The 20,580-nt window shown below is 44.7% G+C and overlaps 1 protein-coding gene across 2 annotated transcripts in view; it reads right to left on the bottom strand.

Annotated features, from left to right (window-relative positions):
* The window catches only part of LOC148026311 (phosphatidate cytidylyltransferase 4, chloroplastic-like), a 114,891-nt gene that overhangs the window by 67,395 nt on the left and 26,916 nt on the right, over positions 1-20,580 (bottom strand). For both annotated transcript variants that reach the window (XM_087690735.1, XM_087690734.1), the window contains exon 3: positions 6,676-6,869. In XM_087690735.1, the coding sequence (XP_087546861.1) occupies positions 6,676-6,869 (194 nt within the window). The remainder of the gene's footprint in view (positions 1-6,675; positions 6,870-20,580) is intronic.

The following is a 20,580-nucleotide window of genomic DNA, read 5'->3' as shown; positions in this document are numbered from 1 at the left end:
GAACTTATTACCTATTCAATAACTTTGGTGATTGAGGCAAACAGTTTTCTTTTTAGCAACCACAGTCAAGGTCATAGACTCTCAAACTGCTTTAGGGATTGCTTGCAATGAGGCCAGGCTTTAGCATTAACATAAAATACCTATGAACAATGAGTGCCTTTGGCATTATCACTCCACCTTGGGTATGGCTCACTCTATGAGTTTTCAAGTCATCAAATGGTTGAGGGCCTTCCATATCTTAAACTCTCCAAGGATGTCTATCCAACCTGTTAGCTAGGGAAAGAACAATGCACTCCATTTCCTTAGCAGACAACATATAGAGCTAAGGCACCTTCAAGATTGATTCATGTTTGTGGGCCGACATCCACTACCACCCTTAATGGTGCATTGTACTTATTTTTTAGAAAGGATGATTATTCCAAATACATGTGGGTCTATCTTCTAAAGCATAAATCTAACACATTACCCTACCTTTCATAAAATCAGACTAGTCATTAAGTAGGAAGTACGAGGAGTGATTCTAGTGGTGAGTTTATCTCCTGCGAGTTCACTAGGTTTCTACACGAGCATGGCATCTCATGCTAGTTCACCTCTACCGACTCCCTCTCTAAGAATGGAGTCATAGAGCATAGGAACTGAACTCTAATGAGCATGGCACTATTGATCCAATGCAGGCTCAGCAAGCAAACCAAAGAGCAGTCAAGAGACTATTAGAGCCTATTCAAAATTTAAAGAAGGGGGAAGCAAACCACAATGCACGACAAGGACTGAAATTTTTCATTACTCTGAGAGGCAGGGACGCATGAATACTAGAAACCCGAGATAGAAGCTGCCAAAGTCTAAAAACACAGGAGATAGCAAAGATCATGCAGCATACTGAATTGTAGAGTTATTGGTCAGAACTCCTTGAACTTTTAAGACATTTCAAGCACCGAACTCACTTTCGTGCATCTTGTAATTTAATTAATTCAGCATTAACAAGCACCAATGACGAGTGAGTCAGGAAAATTCCGTAAGAAAGCTCAGACATGACATTGATGACCCTAAGGGTGCACATGAATGAAGTTCTGGGCCACAGGCACGTTGAAAAATAGGCCTTGCCTAATTGTAAAAGAGGAAGCCCATATTTAAGTGGGAGAAAAACCTTAAACAAGTCGTTCCTGTGGTTGCAAAATCAGAAGCTTGCCCTTTCTTTCTCATGTCTCCTGTCTACTCTACTCTGTGGATGTCTTTATTGCATGCAAGCTCAAGGCAAGATACCCCACACTATTCAAAGGTGACACGTGCTTGAGACTAGTCATGGAATCCCCAAACCAGCGATGCTTGGGCCAATTCTTACATGAGATCTAGAGGCCCTGCACAGCATTACTCCACTCATGCACCACACTGAAAGGGAGCAGACATTCACAGTTCACTAATTTGTTTTTTGACAATGACTACACACACTGCACCTGCACAGAGGGGTGGCAATCTAGAGAGCAAAGATCAAAGCTGCACACCAACGAGAGGTACACAGGTACCAGACACAAAGACTACACCACAGAAAGATGGTGCATATCCACTGGCGACACAAGTAGCACATGACAAAGCTAAGGGTCCAATCCAAATGCTACCCATATACTCTCTCGCCAAGGATGTATAACATACTTTACCCACAAATCATGACTAGATGGAACTTGGAAGGACAGTGCCACACAATGTCATTGTATCATTACCCAAGTTTTCCATCAGACTTCTACCCATAAACAGGTCCTGACAACATGAAACAAGTCCAGATAGAGCTGTTGATCACAAACACCACCAATAAAGCCAAAAAAGAATCAATCAATGGATTAAATACAATAAACAGATTGCTTAGTGATCGGACCAAAAACTTAAACAGAAAATCGAAACTCAAGACAAAGAAATTGAATCACTTAAGAAGTAATTGGCTCAAATGCAACTCAACTGCAGGTTGGAGAAGAGAGAAATTCAGCTCAGGGTAGCCAAGGACATCACTCACATTAAAGAGAAAGCACAACTACTCCAAAGAATTAGGAGGAAAGGACAGAGGAAGCCAGTTCTTAGACAAAGGAACTCAAAAAAACCCAAAAGAAGGTAGAAGAAGGGGAGCAATGGATTCAAGTAGCCAAGAAAGGGAAACAACCAGCCCATACATCTACAACAGCCATCATCACTGGCATACTAGAGGAAGAACAGAAACAGAAAGCAAGAGGTCTTCATGTTTGGATGGCAGGGCTGAAAATACATGAGAAAGTGGAAGAACACACCAAGGAATTATACACCTTGATGAACATCAAGGAAGACTTACACATATTTGCATGGAGAATGGGTGAGAAAATGAACCCATGCTAAAGAAGGGGAGAGCTCGAAAGAACACACTCGCATTCTCTGCTTCCCCACCATGGAGGCTAGGAGAGACTTCTTAGCCCAAAGCCGGACATTGAAGGCACTGTTGTGTTTTTTAAGCAATGACCTCACATTGATCCAACTAGCCCATATGAGGGAGTACGTGCCAAGAATTAAGGCAGCTAGGGAGGAAGGCAAGCTGGCCTTCTTATTTATTGGCACCTGATTTATTTTCCCATGTATGTGGCCAAATAGGCATGTTCTATTGGAGATAGGGAGCCAATACCAATGCCTACTCAACCAGTAACTCACTGTTGTACTATCTCTTGGATTAGTATACAGATTCCATTTCCTGAGCATTCTTCTGAGTTCTCTTTGCAGTGTTCTTCTTTTCTTTGTACTCTCTCTCTTCTCTCTTGTGTAATGCATTCTATTTACAGCAAATTGTTATGCTTCCATCCTTGCACCCACTTGTGACAAGTCATGCCCTTCTAGGCAAGTTGGTGGTCCAAGCACTTATGCCAAGTGGGCAAACTTAGAAGCTTCTCCTACAAGAGATCTTTCAAGAGTGAAGTCCCCATCTAGGAGGAGACTATGAACCATCTCTAAGGTGGATTTTCACCACAACATCCACCACCCTTCCCAACTCAATCATTGTCAACTACAGTTGCCATAAAAAGAAAAACACATCAATTTTCTTCGTTTCACATAGCGTACACCATGTCAATCGAGTTGGGATGCTTGTCAATGAAGGACAAAATGTTACCACAACAAGGGCAAGTATGACAGCTACTGCAAACACAATCTTCCGCTATCATGAACAATCATGAGGGATGAATGAAGCATGAAACACTATTGTTACTAAGCCACATGAAAATTGCAAATGATTTTTCATATTTTGCTCGCATTTTTTCTAGCTCTCAAACAATCCCAAAAGAAATGATTAATTGAATACAAGATCTGAAAGAGCAATACAACTATCTCAGAAAGTTCTATAAAGGGAATCATGGGTCACTACCACTTTCATCCCTCATCCCATATTGTCCACCTTTAGGATCAGCCATCGTATCAACTTTGCTATCATCATCATTGCCATCACCGTCATCATCACTCCCTCATCATCTTCACCAGTGATACATTTGGTCAACACCTAGCTCAAGGCCATCATCTATTGCAAGTCATCCAACTCATCTTATTGACATTCCTAACTGATTGGTCACTATCATCAAAGCTGCCATGCCTGCATTTCCTTCTCCAGGTTGTTTGCTGCCATCGGCCTACATGAAACCACTGCATTTGGTCTCAGTTTCCCATCATTTCAGCTAGGCGCCTTCCTTGCTGGATGTATTTCCCTAGTGAGTGTTGCTCCTGCATTTTGTTCCTCCAGTCCAGGGGTACCACCTTCTGATGCTCTCCAACATTACCGCAAAGCATCTATGTCAATGACTAAGCTTGTCCAGAAAGGCTATACATCAAGAGAATGAGAACTACACATGAACCTATACATGAAGAACCTCCCCCAAGTTAAGTGTTTCCTCTCTCCGATGGTATGGCCTCTCTCAGTCCTGAATAGCTGGTTGAACAAACGAGGCTGCCTCTTCTCTTCTATAATACTGGCTATCAAGTGAAGTCTTGTGGATATTGATCTCCAAGCCTGGATAATAGCAGCTCAAAATATGACCTCAAATTCCCTCCAAACCCTATAGCTTGGATCTACTGAAAAAACCAACGAATGCTAGGTAGTAGCCTGCCATGATCTTGCATCAGCAAGGAGCAATATTCTTTAGACTCCATAGCAATAACTCCTTCCATGGCTCCTCACCTGCAAGAAGGCCCCTCAGAATAAGCTTTACCAATAATGCTCTACTTTGACTACCTAGGTCTACGATCTACAAACCACCCCTAGATCTAGCCTTAAATATAACATCCCACACTACCTTAGACATCACCAAGCCACCATCTCCATCTAACCAAATAAAATTCTTGATGAGATGCTTCCCCTCGCCAATGAATGACCTAGAGAAGACCCAAGAAGTATACACCATATGGTGGCAAGTAGAAGATAGTAAGCCACCACCACCCTCTCTACCAAAAAGGGTCCCATTGTGCTTCCAAACATGAGCTTTTGCCTAATGCGAGAGAGCAAGGATGCTAGCTACTACTCCAAGGTAATATTTGTAAATGCCTTGAACAACATAGTATACCTAGCAATTATAATATTCATTTGTTTTCAAGATTTAATATTTCAACAAAATTGAGGGTTGAAGATCTAGCCCACACTTCAAGGCATTAATCCTTTTTGCGTACGAGCTTGACCCTAATATGCTTGAGATCTGGTCACAGTTGCCCAACCGGGTCATATAGGTGGAAGTGTGTACTATCTTTCTTTAACCTACTACATGGGTCCACCATAACCAATGACCACTCATCAATGGCCAGCTCTAATGCACTTTTCTTTATATCTAGTAAGTGCAAAGGAAACAAATTCGATAAACAATTAAATATGCTAAATAATAGAAAGGATACAAATTCTTTTTCAGTTCTCTTATGACAATATCACTGCACTAAGAACTTTGGTATATGCAAATGCTACAAACTCTCTAGTGTATTATCAACAATAATGTCCCTAACAATGGCATTTGCATAAGCTGCTTTTTCTAGCAGATGGTCATCATTTGGTTATGCCATCTTCTGCACAATACTCAGTTTTCTTTCTTAGAAATGATATTGCAGTATTTGTGAAGGTCAAGGAAAACCTTACAGTCGTATGGAGAGGCTAACTTCACAGGATATGCAAATGTAAAATGCAAGCCTTACAGCTAGCTATATAGAAAGGCTGCAGGCCTATTTTTAAATCTCAGAAAAGTTCCTCTTCAGCAGTTGTCTGCTCTTATCCTATGTATTGAAACTTCCCCAAGACACTTCAGTGAGATACCTTGGGTCATGTAGGCCCTGCAACCTGTACTTTTTTCATATAGCAAGTAAATAGCATTTTGCAGTTTGTGCCCCAAACCCAATTTGTTGATGCCTACTGCATCCTTCTACATAGTGAGAGCCACATATGTTTATAAAGGGGGTAAATCTTGCGATACATATTCCTTAGTCAATGCTGCCATACACTTCCCAATTTGATGTGATCTGCTATCGAGGTACATTTCCATACTCTGCTGAATGTAGCCCCCTTTCAAGATGTGTGCAAATTTAGAACCATATTGACCAGCATATCCCATTACAAGCATTAAAGTGATAGGGCACCTGGCTGTGACAAACTTAATATCAATCTGACAAGCCCAGTGGCCACGTGGATGGCATTGGCATCCATTGACTTAACAATTTAGAAGGGGATCTTCAAGCACATTCCAAAATGTAAAAGCATTCTATGATTAAGGCTATCCCAGGGATCTCCAACTAACTGGAGCAGATGGCTCATGGGCCGAAAATGGCCTTTCAAGCTCAATAGTTGCTGTAGTTTAAGTGTTAGACAGCCTATTTAGTATTAATTGTTTAGGCATGTATAAATGCATCAGCAGCAGCCTACAAATAGGGAAAGAGGGCAACACCCTAACTGATACATCTCCACTGTAAGGTGAGAGCATATAGGAGATGAGAACCCTAATGTAAGAAATCCCCCACACTGGAGATCTCTCTGAAAATTCTTAGTTAGGATTGCTTTCTTGAATGCATTTAATACCTCATAGTTGGCAAAAGTCAAGCTTCAAGAATGCATCAGAGTTCTGTCAACATGCAGGTCTCATTGAACAACTATTTTGAATGTGCTGACGCTTTAATCTCATGCATTAAGGAGTGTCTTTCCTAGCACTAGTCTCATTGGACAGTTGCATATTAAATTGCCTCAGTCAGTTAAACCTGAAATTGAATATGCACCAAAATAACACCATATGCCCTCTTTTATGATTGCCACATAAAGAAGCATTTTCCAAGCCTGACTTCATATGCTTAGGAAATTTCTGTTTATCAAGCTTTAAGGAGCTCATTAGTGGCTTGATGTTCCTTTGAAGAAACCTACCACCTTGCCATTCCTTTCAAGAAAGCTACTGTATTTTATCTATTTACAACTTATCTCATCCATTGCATCCTTAATATGCAGCCCTACTTCAAAGATATGAGGAAAAGAATAAATCGGGGTTTTGGCATGCATCTCAAAGGGCTATAGTTTCAGTGACTATGTTTCTACACAGCTCAATATGAATCCTGGAATGCAAAGAAACTAACATGCTCACTAAAAACCTGACCAATATGATAACACAACTGTAAAACAAGACAGTGACAATTGTTCATTCCACAAGGGGTTTTCTGGAGACTAACTTGAGCTTAGGGCAGGGATGGAGGTGCTGCACCGAAGTTTCACCCAAAAGCATGGAAGGTAGCCGCAATAAAAAAGTCCAAAAATAGCACTACTTAATTGTGCAAAGCGAGGCTTTTCACGCTGAAACAGTAACACAATTCCCAAGATGAATGCAGCTGATGTAACTGCAACACTAACACGACCTCCAAAATACCTGTTTAAGATCCAAACGATTGTAAGATCTAGATTTTAGATTAGATGCTGCACAATTCATTTCCCCAACACACTTGAACGAAAGAGGGAATGTTGATGGAAAAAAACAAACTGAAAAAGAAATTCCAAAATAAGCATCAGTAGTTACAACTTCAGAACCCACAATGAAATGGTCAACAGTTTTTAAGAACTCGACAAATAACACAAAGTCAGATTCCTAAAATTTGTGTTTGTCTTTTTCTTTTTCAGACATAAGGCCGCTTCTTTTGTGTGTAATTCAGAGGGTTGGACAAGTATCCACCATTATTGGACGGAACTTGCTCACAATCCCCAACAGCTCACTTACAAATAACAACAGCACATAGGCTACATCCTCCAAAGCAATGAAACGATTTTTAAAACTATCATGCCTTGTAAATCTATCAGCTAGCTTGAACAGTATGTGTGATCATGTTGTCAGCTTTCTTGGAGAAAACCAGAATAGATTTGGCAGAATTAAGCTTAGGTAAAAGCCAAGCTTGACAATTATAGTAATGCAAATCTTTAGTTCATTTACTGCGCATGTACCTTCAATTGAAAACCAATGTGTAAGACTAAGGGGTTTTAGAATAATTGATCCCTTCTAGAATGTGTTTGTGCATACATGTGTGAGAGATTGTCAGCACACTTGGTGGATCACTTCCCTTCCTACGAATTATTCAGCAAATCTTTGTTTGGCTCGCCTTCTACTTTGAGGAGCTCTTTTCATTTCTTTGCTCAGGTCGAACTCTAGGCTCTCTAGACCATTTGGAAATCTCAAAATCATGTTGCAACCAGCCTGCCTTCAGTGGATGGTTGGCAATTGCCTGATTACAACTTAATCACAGCACTAAGCATTTATTGCAAAACTGAAAAACACAAATTTACCTACTAATCTTTGGACAATGGACACCCGGTTGGCCCCAAAACTAGTACCCCTTTCGGTAATTCTTTAGCTTTATTGAAGTAAAAGTTGATTTACAATGGGATTCTCCCAAGCCCCTTCACAATCCAAACTTCCCGTTGCTGTCCAAAGTGACCAACAAGTCTTCAATCTGATTTGCCTACTGATTCGAGCAATCAATTGGCCTTCACTCACTTCAATAAGAGTGGAAATGCCCCAAATTCGATGGCTCGCTGGTCCTCCATTTGATTTCAGCTGAAAATCACCTTCAGCCTTGAATAATTCAGGTCTTGAAGTCTTCAATGTCTAGCATGCTTCCCAAGGTAGCTGGTAAACCCTAATTGAAAATTGAAATTCCTCAACCTCCAAGGGTCAAAATGCTGAGATCTTTGAACCAAGGCTGTGAAATAGCTAGGGAATGAGAGAGAATGCTGAGGAGAAAGATAATTCAAAATTTTGTCACAAGAAATGACTGAAAATCAGTCAAATGCAGCCGCTGCCCTGTCCAACATCAATAAATGTTGTTGCCTATGAGACCCAAAAATTGCTAACGCCTTCAGCCTAGGGATGTCACCCCATTTTTTTGAGGAGTCGTTCCAATAGTACCTTTATGCATAATGCCACGATCCAACAAATATGTCTCAAATGCACAAGACATGTACTTCCCTCCTCTATCTATGCGAAGTGTCTGCACTTTTAAACCAGTTTCAGCCTCAAGCTTTGCCACAAGATGTTTAAAATGCATGAATACATTAGATTTAGCCTTCAGCCCATACACCCATGTATACCTCGAGTAGTCATCAATGACTATAACAAAGTAAAGATAACCCCAAGTGCATGTGTCCTCATGGGACCACAAACATCAAAGTGAATAAGTTGTATTTTTTGAACACCATACACTAAACCATCCTTTTTGCAGGCAAACCTATGCATCTTGCCCAAAATACATCCCTCGCATGCATAAGGAGATGGAATCTCCACTAAATAAATGCATCTACCATATGACACCTCTTAAACGGTCATCAAACTCCCAAAGCTCATGTGTCCATAACGGGCATGCCAAAGCTCCGCATTCTACATAGGGGACGTAAGACAAGCGACTGTGAAAGCATCATGAGACTGTCGATCATAAGTGTCTAACAAGAATAAACCCTTGTGCAGGGTGTCAGATAGCCTAAGTGCATAGTCCATCTCTCTATCTTTGACAATACATTTGTTATCCTCAACGACAACCTAAAAGCTATGCTTATTGAGGGTAGAAATAGACAACAAGTTCTTTGTAATGCCAAGTACAAACAATACATCTAGAAGCATGAAGTTTGAAACATTTGCATCAATAATAGTGACCATCCCAATACCACAAACATAATAACTACTGCTATTCGCACATGTGACATGCTTTCCAATAAGGGCTGAATGCAAAGATGTAAACAAGCACTTTTTGAAAGTGATTTGCTATGAAGCACCACTATCAAAATACCATGTTTGCTGCCTTTCAACAACATTAAATGCTGAATCGGCCATAGAAGAATCATAATTGCATGTAAGAAATGCATAATCCTCCTCTACCAAGTTAGCTGAAGCATCACCATCGCTGATTTGTTGGCTGATGCCTCTTGCACAGCCAAACCAAAGTCTTTCTTCTTCTCCTTGGCCAATCTCTTTCAGTGCTCATCAACATAGTAACCAGGCGTGTTGCAATAATGGCATTTTCCCTTCTTTTTAGACTTATCTTAGTCTTGGACAGCCTTGTTTGATGGCTGTCCAGCATCACCCTTTTGCTGATTTCATGCATTTGGCCTAGCTTTACACTTGCCTTTAAACTTGGAAAGCATAGCCACATCACTTGACCGCAGGGCAACATTCTTTCAAGTCTACTCTTCTTGTAATAAAAGGCCTTCCAACTCCACAAAAGTAAGGGGATGCTTCCCCCCCTCCCAATGACAACATCAAAGATGTGTGAAAACCAAGGTATGACTGTCAAAGAGAGTTTAGTGTGATGTTCACCAATTCAACATCCTAAATAATCTCATCAACATTAAGCAACTACTCACGCAAATCCTGTATATGAGTAAGGTGATCCGTCATGCTATCACCCTCATCAATGTTTACATTTGCCAACTCTTTGGGAAGATATCCTAGTCTCATTACGAGCAACAAACACACGCTCAAGTATATGACATGTCCCATGCTGATTTTGAGGTCTTGCAAGTCCAAATACACAAAATAATGGCCCTTTGTATTGACAATGCTATCAAGGAAAGTGCCTGAGCATCCTTTGAATCCCATTTCCTCTGATCCTTTATAGGAGAGGGACGAGGAGGAGAAGAGGTAACAATAGCAATAGCAACACCAACAACCTATCCTTGAACATGACATTGAGGTGTCTGAGATGCAAGACCTCCTGGTCGCTACAAGTCGCTTGTAACATAGTCCCACAAGTCCTTCACAACAAGAAGGTTGGGGACCATAAAACTCCACAATGGGTAATTGGAGCCATCAAGCTTGTCCTCCTGAGTGAGGACACCAAGGATGCTGCTTTGATCATTGTTTCCATGACATGCCATACTATTAGGAATGAGCAAAAATCTGCAGCCAAATACTTTGATGCTGAAGTACACTCTGTGTACTCCTCAGAGTACCAGAAATCCTTCGAGATTGTCAAACAAGTGCCAAATTGTCACACAAATGCCAAAGTGTGCACAATGTCACCCAAACCAGCACTCAACCACAAGAACAGCAATAGCACTACTGTATATTGCTGTAGCACACCTACCTCATCATGTGTGCCCACAAAATTACAAATTTTAACAATTTGATGCTGATTCTCACCAAAAATTTCAAATTTCCCCCAAATTTCCTATTCAGTCTAACTATAGCGGCAATTAAATGCTGTTGTACCATTGATTTCCTGCCTTGGGATGTGTGCAAGGCAAAAGCCCTAAATTTCTTTCTGAAATTTCAAAGAAATTAAAGAAATTTTTACCTTACAATGCAAATTTTTGCAAAAATGTCACCTCGGGACACATGGCAATAGGAACCAGCAGATGAAATCGACCTCGTGATTTGTGTTAGAGGCCAAAAAACTGAAAAGGCCCAAATTTCTTGCACCAATATCAAATGAATTGCAAAATGTTGGAAATTTCGGTGGAGATCCACACCTAGCCCAAGTGATTCTCTTTCTTTTTCCACAGCATGAATCGGATAGATTGAACCAATTCCAGAAGAGACTTCCTTGTCCAAGGAAGAAGAGGCAGGAAAAAAGAAATCATCTTGATCATGATGCATTGAGCAACCTTAAGTTGCACATGAACAGGCTAGCCTTGAGACTTCCAATACATGAACCGATCATGAATACGGGATGACATCCAATCCAGCAATGCACGAGGAGCTACATCCACACCAATAGGATAGCTCGAATGTCTAGTTATGTTTCCCTTAGAAATCACAATTCCATGTCAGCCCAAGGAAGCAAATCATTCTCTGTACAAGAAAATAGTGTAGATTTCTGAGTGTAAATATGAAGGCCTGATGCGATAACAAAAATATTCCATGCAACCATTGCGCAATTGACATTCGAGCAATCAGCCTTATGAAACATGAAGAAATCATCTCCCAATCATTGCCCCAAAAGTTCGGCCCCACTACGAAGAGTCAGACCAACAATCTCCCCTTGATCAACCAACTTGCCCAACAATGAAAGCATCAGGTGAGTGACTAAGGCGAATAGCAAGGGCTGAGTGGGCAGTCTTTTCAAAGAGACCGGGACAAGGCAATCTCATCTGTAATCCCTCCATTGAGAGTGATGCGGGCTAAAGCACACTGACTAATAGTATCCACAAGAGAAATCATATGAGTCCCAAATCCCATGGTGGTCATTAGCTGCCGCAAAAAAGACCAGCTAACATGATCAAATGCCTTTTCAATATCAAGCTGAAGCATAACCACCTGTTGGGCTAAAGCTTTAGCATAGTCAAACCCCAGTTGAACATTCAAAATATTGTGCATTATATTCCGGCCCTTAATAAAACTGTATTGGCGTGGATGAATCAACTGCGGAAATACTTTTAGCAACTTGTTGGCAATGATTTTAGAAAATATTTTATATAAAGAAGCCATTATAGAAATGGGTCTCCATTGTTTCAAGGAAGATGGAGAGGGAACCCTGGGCAATAACCGAATGACAGCAATCTTCCAATCTAAAGGCATCTTACCAAAATTCCACACTTGCTGGCACAGACGAGACAATGGGTCCTTAAGTTGCTCCACATGGGCCGAAAACAATTCATTACGAAGCCCATCCCAACCAGGGCTTTTCCTTCGAGGCAAATGAGACAGCACCTCTTCCACTTCTTGCTCCAAAATATCGGCCTCCATCAAATCAACCCATTTTCGCTTAACCTAATTACCAACCAGATTGCAAATATATTTGCGAGCAGAACGAACCGCATCTGAAAGAGTCTCTTGTGGGCCCAACAGTGATTTATAAAAGTCAACACACATCCGAATAATGGAAACAGGTTCAGTCATCATAACACCTTGCTCGTCCACATCAAATGCACAATATTTTCACGAGCATATTTCTAATGCAAGCGAGCAAAGAATTTATGGGATTGACAATTATTGTCATGTAAAGCTTCCGCTCTAGTAGCAATTTGTATTTAGCATATTCCTCTTCCTATAAAGATTGAACTCTGCCTTTCAACCATTCAATGCATGTAAGCAAGTCATCATTGGAGTCCCCCAACTGAAACAGAGACAACTAGTGGGTCAATAATGCTTGCGCATGCTGCAATTCAGTGCGTAAAGAGGAAGCATGTTGAATACCATACTGTCAAGATAACAATCGAGCATTATCCCTAAATACAGCCCATGCTTGCATCCCTTCAATGAGGACCCTAGAGCTAAAAGAAGTAATCAATTGATGAATATATTCCAAAAACTGATTTTGCAACAGAAAGGATTGATTAAAACAGAAAGGCAAATGGGCAACAGAGAGATAAGTACGTCCTGGCTGAGAAGGATGCAACCAAGACCACATGTCCTGTTTCAAGGATACAACTGCCATAGCATCCCAAGCCTGTCATTCAGGACCATCCATTACCGAATGCCATGAAGTCACCTGATCCATAGATACACATGCATTGAAGTCGTCCATAACAAAGCCTAGACGAGCCATGGCCAACAGAGCAAATCATCCCATAGTTGACAACGTTCTCGAGCAGTAGATGGAGCATACACCCCCACCAGCCACAAAACCTCTCCCTCAAATAGAATTTCTAGAATCATAAAGCTAATGTGATGGCCCAAAGAAACCAAAGACGATTGCAGGGATGATTTGACGGCCAACATAACTCCAGATTTATGTGGAACATGCCCACTAAAAAAGACTGAATAATCCTTGTATACATAGGTAGATCCTGCCAAAGCATGCTCTTTATGCTCCACAGCACAAAACACGTCCCAATTTCCAGTTAACACAACTTTCCGCGTCCGATACTACTTACTACCCAAAGAAACACCTTTCACATCCGTAAAGCAAATTTCATGATAACATAGAGATTAGAAAACTACTGAACCACCCTTTTCCCTTTCTCTTTCACATCAATAGCTTTTGCTCCCTGAAACTTCTCCATTTCACTTCGGATCACATCTACCAAATTTGCTCTTTGCAAACTTGCAATGGAATCACGAGAAGGAAATTGCTGTTGCTGAGAGTGGTAAACATCAAGAGCAAGCACAAGTCTCCCTCGTGGATCAAAGCACAAAGCAAAATCAAAAGCCCTTTTATCCTCCACGGCGACTACAGGAGAACGTGAGGGTTGAGGTTTCATGTAGAAACCCCTACCTCTACGTTGAAAAGTCTAAGTGATGAGCAAAGGAGGTGGGTGGGCAGGAGACAAATGAGGCTCTTGTCTAGCATTGCGTCGAACCACAGTAACCCAAGAGTTATCCTACAGAGGCAAATTCCAACCAACCGAACTATACCAATTTGAGCCACATTCTTCTTACCATCATCTTGTCCATGTTGGGGAAGCAACTCATGATCCGCTTTTGGCTGCTGAACCACTTGCTGAGAATGATGCTCATGCATATCCATGTCAGGAACCATTGAGCTCTGCAAAACATCAGGGCTTCTATCGCATTCAGAAATGAAATGGCCCAACTGGTCACATCTGAAACAGTGACCAGCAAAAGTTCCCCATTTCAGCTCATAAACCAACATTTACAATCCAGGAACCTCGAACCGGTCGGGCGAGGTTTCACGGTATCCCAAAGCATGCAGGCCCTATTCCTATTGCAGGAGGCCAACCGAGGCTCCACCAACACCTCACCAAGAGTTCATTATACCAAGGGGAGAAGTCTCCAAAGATGCACAGGAAATTCAACCACCTCAACCCAAATGGGACATGCCTGCCTAAGTACCTCCTTAAATTCCGCCATAGGTCTCCAAGGAACCATATGCACTAACTGACCATCCATAAACAAAGGGATACGTTGCATAATAAAAGCATGCACTTCTGAGGAGCGAAACAGGACTTCAAAGAACCCCTTCGATCCATCATAAATCTCTTCAACAAGCGGGCCCTGCACTTGTGCTGAAACATCATCTTGACCCATCTCAGCACTGACAAGCATAGACTGCAACCAAGCTCGAATTCTAGTCATCAAAGGAGTCCTTTCCGTGAAGTAGAAGATGGCTGCCCTCTCATGGAAAGCAGCAATCTGCTGTAAAACCAGATCTGTGCCCATGACAGCTACCACTTGTTCCCCTTCTGGTAAAGAACTCGCTTTACCCTCATTGGCTTGAGTGTAGTCCGACATTAGATTAGCAAAAGCCAGCATAAACTAAAAAGGCCTGTCGGGCTGCAAGTATGAAGCATAAACATTTGGCTGAAGCAAATTCTGGGCACACAAGTCCGGTTCATCAACCGACATCTTACGACGTTTGCCCATCTCATCCCCATCCATCAACTGTCCAGAATCTTCAGCTGACAAGTCACCATCTGATTCACCCAAATCTTTATCATCCCCATTCCTGATATGCTGGTCTAGAAAAGCCATATCAATACCATTTGACTCCTCTAGATTCTCCATAACCAAGCCTGAAAGTCCTTTCGATGTGCTCCAGTCAGAAAGTCTTTGCACAAGTCGAAGGTCCAGAAGCAAAGTAGAAAGGTTGGCAGTGTAATCGCGTGGCAGATCGACAACTTGGCGAAGAGCAAGGCGCCACTCAAGGCAGCACAAAACCAGGTCGACACAGAATGGCAGGTGCGCAGGAGCAGAATCGAATCGAGAACAGAGTCACTCTCTCTCTCTCTCTCTCTCTCTCTCTCTCTCTCTCTCTCTCTCTCTCACAACTTTCAAGAGACGAGTGGAGACTCAAGCATCTCCTCGCCCCCCCCCGGCCATCGCGTCACCTACCCCGCGCCGTCCCTTAGGCATGTTGCCGACCCAACACCCGGCCGCCCACCATTGTCCGACCCACAAAAAGTATGGCCATGTCACACCCGACATTCGGACCACTCGTCCAATCCACGTCATCACTCGGACGAAGAGGGGACCACTCGAATGCCCAGAAGGCCCAATAGGGCCAAGCACCAGCCACCCAAGAACCCGCCCACGCCCGTCACTCGGACCATCCCCCCACCACTCAAACGCCTCCCTAAATCAAACCGCCACGGGGACTCGAACCACTGTCCCCCCCCCCCCCCCCCCGGCAACTCGAACAAGATCCACCGCCGCCTAGCAAAGGTCCGCTACCCCCCCCTCCTCAAGCCCCCACTTCCCAGGCCCTCGCCACCACCTAGGCGCCCTCCCCCCCCCCCCCCCCCCCAGCCTGCATCCCCCCCTTCAGGCCTACCCCCAGCCACAAGCCTCCTGGCCCGCTACCCCCGCATCTAGACCTATCACCCTCCCGGCCAGTCACACCATCTCGAAGCCCAGCCAGCACCCCAACAACCCCGCCACTGTGCCCGATCAGCCCGCCACCCACCCGCAATGGGGCCAAACAGCCCATGACCCCAACCCACTAGGCAAGACGAACGGATAGATAGGATGGGCTCAAGCAAAGCATCATCGTCGCCAAGCAATCGCACAAGAGGGGAGAAAAATGAAAAATACTCGTCGATCTAAAGCAGCATCGACAAGGTGACAAACTACCACACAAGGAAAAGCATGGAGGCCCTCTGAGACGTATGCAAGAGCACGACCAGGACATTGGCAACATCAAGGAAATCATGGCCGCAATGTGTGCAAAAACCGCACACCAAATCAAGGAGGAAATAAGCTCAAAAGTGCAAGAATGGAAGAACGAAATCTACGCAGAGATCACAGCACACTTCACCTCTTGGAAGGTGGACATTGAAATGTCCCTCCAAGAGAGAAATAGGGTGATTGAAGAGCTGAGACACGAGCTTGATGACTACACAAACCAGCTTGACCTCCTCAAGAAGGAGGAAGGGGAAATTACCGAAACAACATCTATAAAGGTGCAAACCGAGATCTACGAGCTGAAGACACACATGGCAAAGAAGCTCAACACATGGGCAAACATAGCGAAGCAAGCACGAGCCGAGGTGGCCGAGAACTCCAAGTGGATTGAAGTAGCGAAGAAGGCACCAACAAAGGAGGAATTTGTGAATGCAGCATTCGAGGAGGAGAAAATGAGAAAACTTAGAGCGCTCCACATCCGAGTGGTAGGATGGACGGAGGGAGACAGCCCCTTGGCAGACGCCAAGAAGATATGTGAAAAGCTGGGAGTTGAGGACCCCACAATAGTGGAGAACGCATGGCGCGTAGAGAAAGACCTCACCAAAAGCCGACCTCTCACCCTCAAACTCGCCAACCTAGAATCCCGAAGAGTCTTCCTCTCTAAAAGGACATCACTAAAAGGGGAAAAGGTCTATCTGGAGGATGACCTCACACCCGCACAGGTGGCACACCGTAAGGAATGCATGCCACAAATCCTGGAAGCACGCAAAGCAGGGAAATGGGTAGTATACTGAGACGGCCGGGTCATCATCACACATAAACACCAATGACGGGGCGCGGCCTATGAGACCCGCCTGAGGTTTGCAATATGAAACTGCAATGGAGCTATGAAGACAAACGAAAGACTATTCCAAGAGACCTTCGCCGACAAGGATATCATCCTATACACAGAAACCCACCAGAGCCTAGGCACACACCTACCCGAAGTGAGGGGATACAGATGGGAGACAGCATGCTGCCCTAGAGCCCGAACAAAAGGAGGGACCCGAGGGTTCGGAGGAGTCGCAATGCTGTACAGTGAGGAGTTACAGCCCATGGTGCAAGTCATGCGGAAAGATGAGGAGGCCCGGTTCATGTGGATCCGGATACACACAAATTGCCCTCGAGACATCTACATGGCGGTATGCTACTTCCCCCCAGCACACTCCCCATACTCACCACAGAAGGGGGAATCACCATACCTACCACTGTACGAGGACATCATGCACCACTCCAACTTGGGGGATGTCATTTTGGCTGGAGACTTCAATGCCCGCACAGCACAAAGACACACTCCCTTCTTCGAGAGTGAAGACCACATATACAAAGAGATAGCACCGAAGGAGATAGGGCTCAACCGTACATCACAAGATATAGCTGAATGCACTGAGTATGGCGACCACCTACTGGCGCTAGGGGGCGCGCATGGATTAGCCATCCTCAACGGGCTGGACACATGGCCAGGCTCAATCGCCCTCACATGCTTCCCACATAAGCATGCAGCTAATTGCAATAAACGAGGGGCACCAAGAGCACCTATACAAAAACTTGGAGCAAGCACAGTGCACTACATACTCGGGCCCCTATCACTTATCCCTGACATCCAGTCCTTTAGAATATCACCCCGCCCGCTCACAGTGGCCAGCAACCATGCCTACCTACAGTTTGACATTGCCTATAGACATGACCCAACCCCCCCAGCAAGCAGCCTCCCAAGATTCCCTAGGTACCACTTCACCAAGTTAACTGCGACCGCTTATTCCAACCACCTCTTTTGGAGCCTGCAAGAAATGAACCCCTACTCACCCTTGGAGGAGATCACAGCACAACTGGAGGGAACACTCCACACCTCGGCAGCCAAGTACTTCCCCCACACATCCCCCCGTCCCTCCCCTCCGGACAAGAATGTCCCACACAAAATAGCTAGTACGACGCAGAGTGCAGGGAAACCCAGCTTCGTCTTCAACAAGACGAAGCACGGTGAGTACACACGCACAAACAGACACGCCTAATCTTCCGTCGCCTCGTACAAAGAAAGAAACGGGCCTACCTATCCAAAGTGAAACATGAATTCTACCAACTATTCTTGGGATAGGACAGCAAGGAGGTGTGGAAGGCATTCCAGGAGCCCCGTGCTCAAACACCCATTACCTTCTCGGACACATGGCATGCATATGTGACCTCACTGTTCCAAATACCTGAGCAGCCCCCCGCTACCCCGACTACCAAGGAGTAGACCCGAGTCATCAACATTCTTTAGAATGGAGCGAGTTCGGGATGCCATTTACAGACTACAGAATGGCCGAGCCCAGGACCATGAAGGCTTAGTAGCAAAGCACCTGACCCATGCCCCAGGACATACTTGCATCCCTTCAAGCCCACCTAATCAATAGAGCCTTATATGAGGGCTTCCCTGCCAGCTGGTCAGCCAACACCATAATACCTATCCTGAAGGCTGGAGATCCCATGGCCCCCACGAACTACCAAACAATCATGGTTGGCCATGTACTGGCCAAGCTCTATGGATCCATCCTGGACCTTGAGCTGAGCAAGAGGGCAGAGCAACACCAGCACTGGGCGATTGGACAAGCAAGGTTCAGGAGGGGATACTCCACTCTTGACCATATCCTCACACTTAGAACCATTATAGAGGAGGGCAAGGCACACGGGAGGCAGGTATACTGCTACTTCGTGGACTTCCGCAAGGCCTTCAACATGGTACCATGAGCCAGGTTCATGCAGAGACTACAAGAACTGGAGGTCCCGCCCGAAATGTGTTGGGGGATACTGGCACTATACAAATCAGTCACGGGCCGAGTCCGAACATCAAGGGGGCTATCAAAGGAGATAACCAGCACCATTGGAGTTAAACAAGGATGTCCACTCTCACCTACTTTATTTGGTCTCTACATTGATGAGATATCAGAGTAAATGGATAGATTGGGAGGGGAGGGATCTAGCCTAGGAGGGATACTAATACCCATCTTACTATATGCGAACGACATAGTTCTCATCTCTAGCATGCCCAAAGGTCTACAGTGCCAATTAAAAGCACTATGGGCCTTCTACTAGGATAAAGACCTCACCGTGAACCTAGGGAAGACCAAGGTCATGGTGTTCAACACATCAACCCAATGGATTCGACGGTCAGTACCCCCCTTCACATTCGGCGGGGAAACCGTGGAATTGGTCCAAAGATAGTCTATCTGGGGATTACATTTTCAGGACCAAGATTCACTTTGAGAAAGGCAGAAGAAGATAGATTGACATGAGGCTATGCAATCCTCGGATCCATGGAAAACCAATGGGACCGCATACAATTCCAGGAGCCCCGTACAAAGCTCTGGCTATTTGACACTCTAGTCACACCAGCACTCTTGTACGAGGCTCCCATTCGGGGATCTAGTCTCTAACACACGAGGAGGGCCCCACAAGACCAGCCACTGCCTCATGAGGAGTCCACCACCTATGAGGGATGGGAGCAGATGGAGAGACCCCTGGTACTTATGATCTCATGGATGATCCGAAGCAAGCCCTCTGTGCCACACGAGATCATCAGAGCAAAGATGGGGGCACTGCCCATCGTAGCTAAGGCCCTCTTCCAAACAGTGGCCTTCTTGCACTGACTATGGGACTTGCCCCAGCATCGATACCCCAGACTCGCGCTGGAGTCGTCCAAACAGCTAGCACTGCAAGGGGACACTGAATGCTGGTATGCCCGAACAGAGACCTAGTAACGGCTACATGGCCTACACATGGACCACCTCCCCCCACTACAATACAACCTAGATTGCTCCCACCTAGAGCTCAACCGGGAGGAGGTGAACCATATCATCAAAATGGACATCATTCAACTACACACGGCCAAGACATGGGTGACTCCTACAGAAGACCTAGGGACAAAGAAGGCTTTCTACCGAGAGCACTTCCTGCACATATCTCCAAACGGCTTCATTACCCGCCCAAGCTACATGAACACACACTTCTCTCATGGAATCACAAACGCCATTGGACAAAACCGTACATTTTCACACCAGCTACGGTCGAAACAGGTAGATACGAGGCCCACCCCCTCCCCCTAGAAGATCGGATCTGCCAAATCTGCCAGCTCAAGCCGAAGACTGAAGAACACTACATATGCAAGTGCCCAACGTACTACGAGATCCGGGGATGCTTCCATTGTCTGTTCATAGAAAGGATTTGGGCCAATCTCGAGAGTGATGGATTTCAAGGACCAAAGATGCCTTGGGACCTTCCTACTGGAAATACAGCGCCACAAAGACCACCTCCTCCGGACCTCAGAGCAAATACAGGGAGCCGCCCAACACCTGCTCACAGAATTCTACCGAGAGCCAACTACCATCCCCACCCCTGAGCCCCCACCAACCCCATTGACCTCCCGGCCGCAGGGGACCACCCTAGCCATAGCCATGGCAAGAAGCAAAGACTGGCGCCCACGCCCAACCGGCCCCCGCCCCTACAAGAGGTACATGTCGAGGATACAAGGGATACTACGCCGCCACCAGAGGGCCTTGCC

The sequence above is a fragment of the Lygodium microphyllum genome, chromosome 13 (assembly GCF_053477565.2).
Source record: "Lygodium microphyllum isolate KBCC chromosome 13, Lygodium_microphyllum_v1.1.10, whole genome shotgun sequence".
NCBI lineage: Eukaryota > Viridiplantae > Streptophyta > Polypodiopsida > Schizaeales > Lygodiaceae > Lygodium > Lygodium microphyllum.
This window is presented reverse-complemented; position numbering and strand designations above follow the sequence as displayed.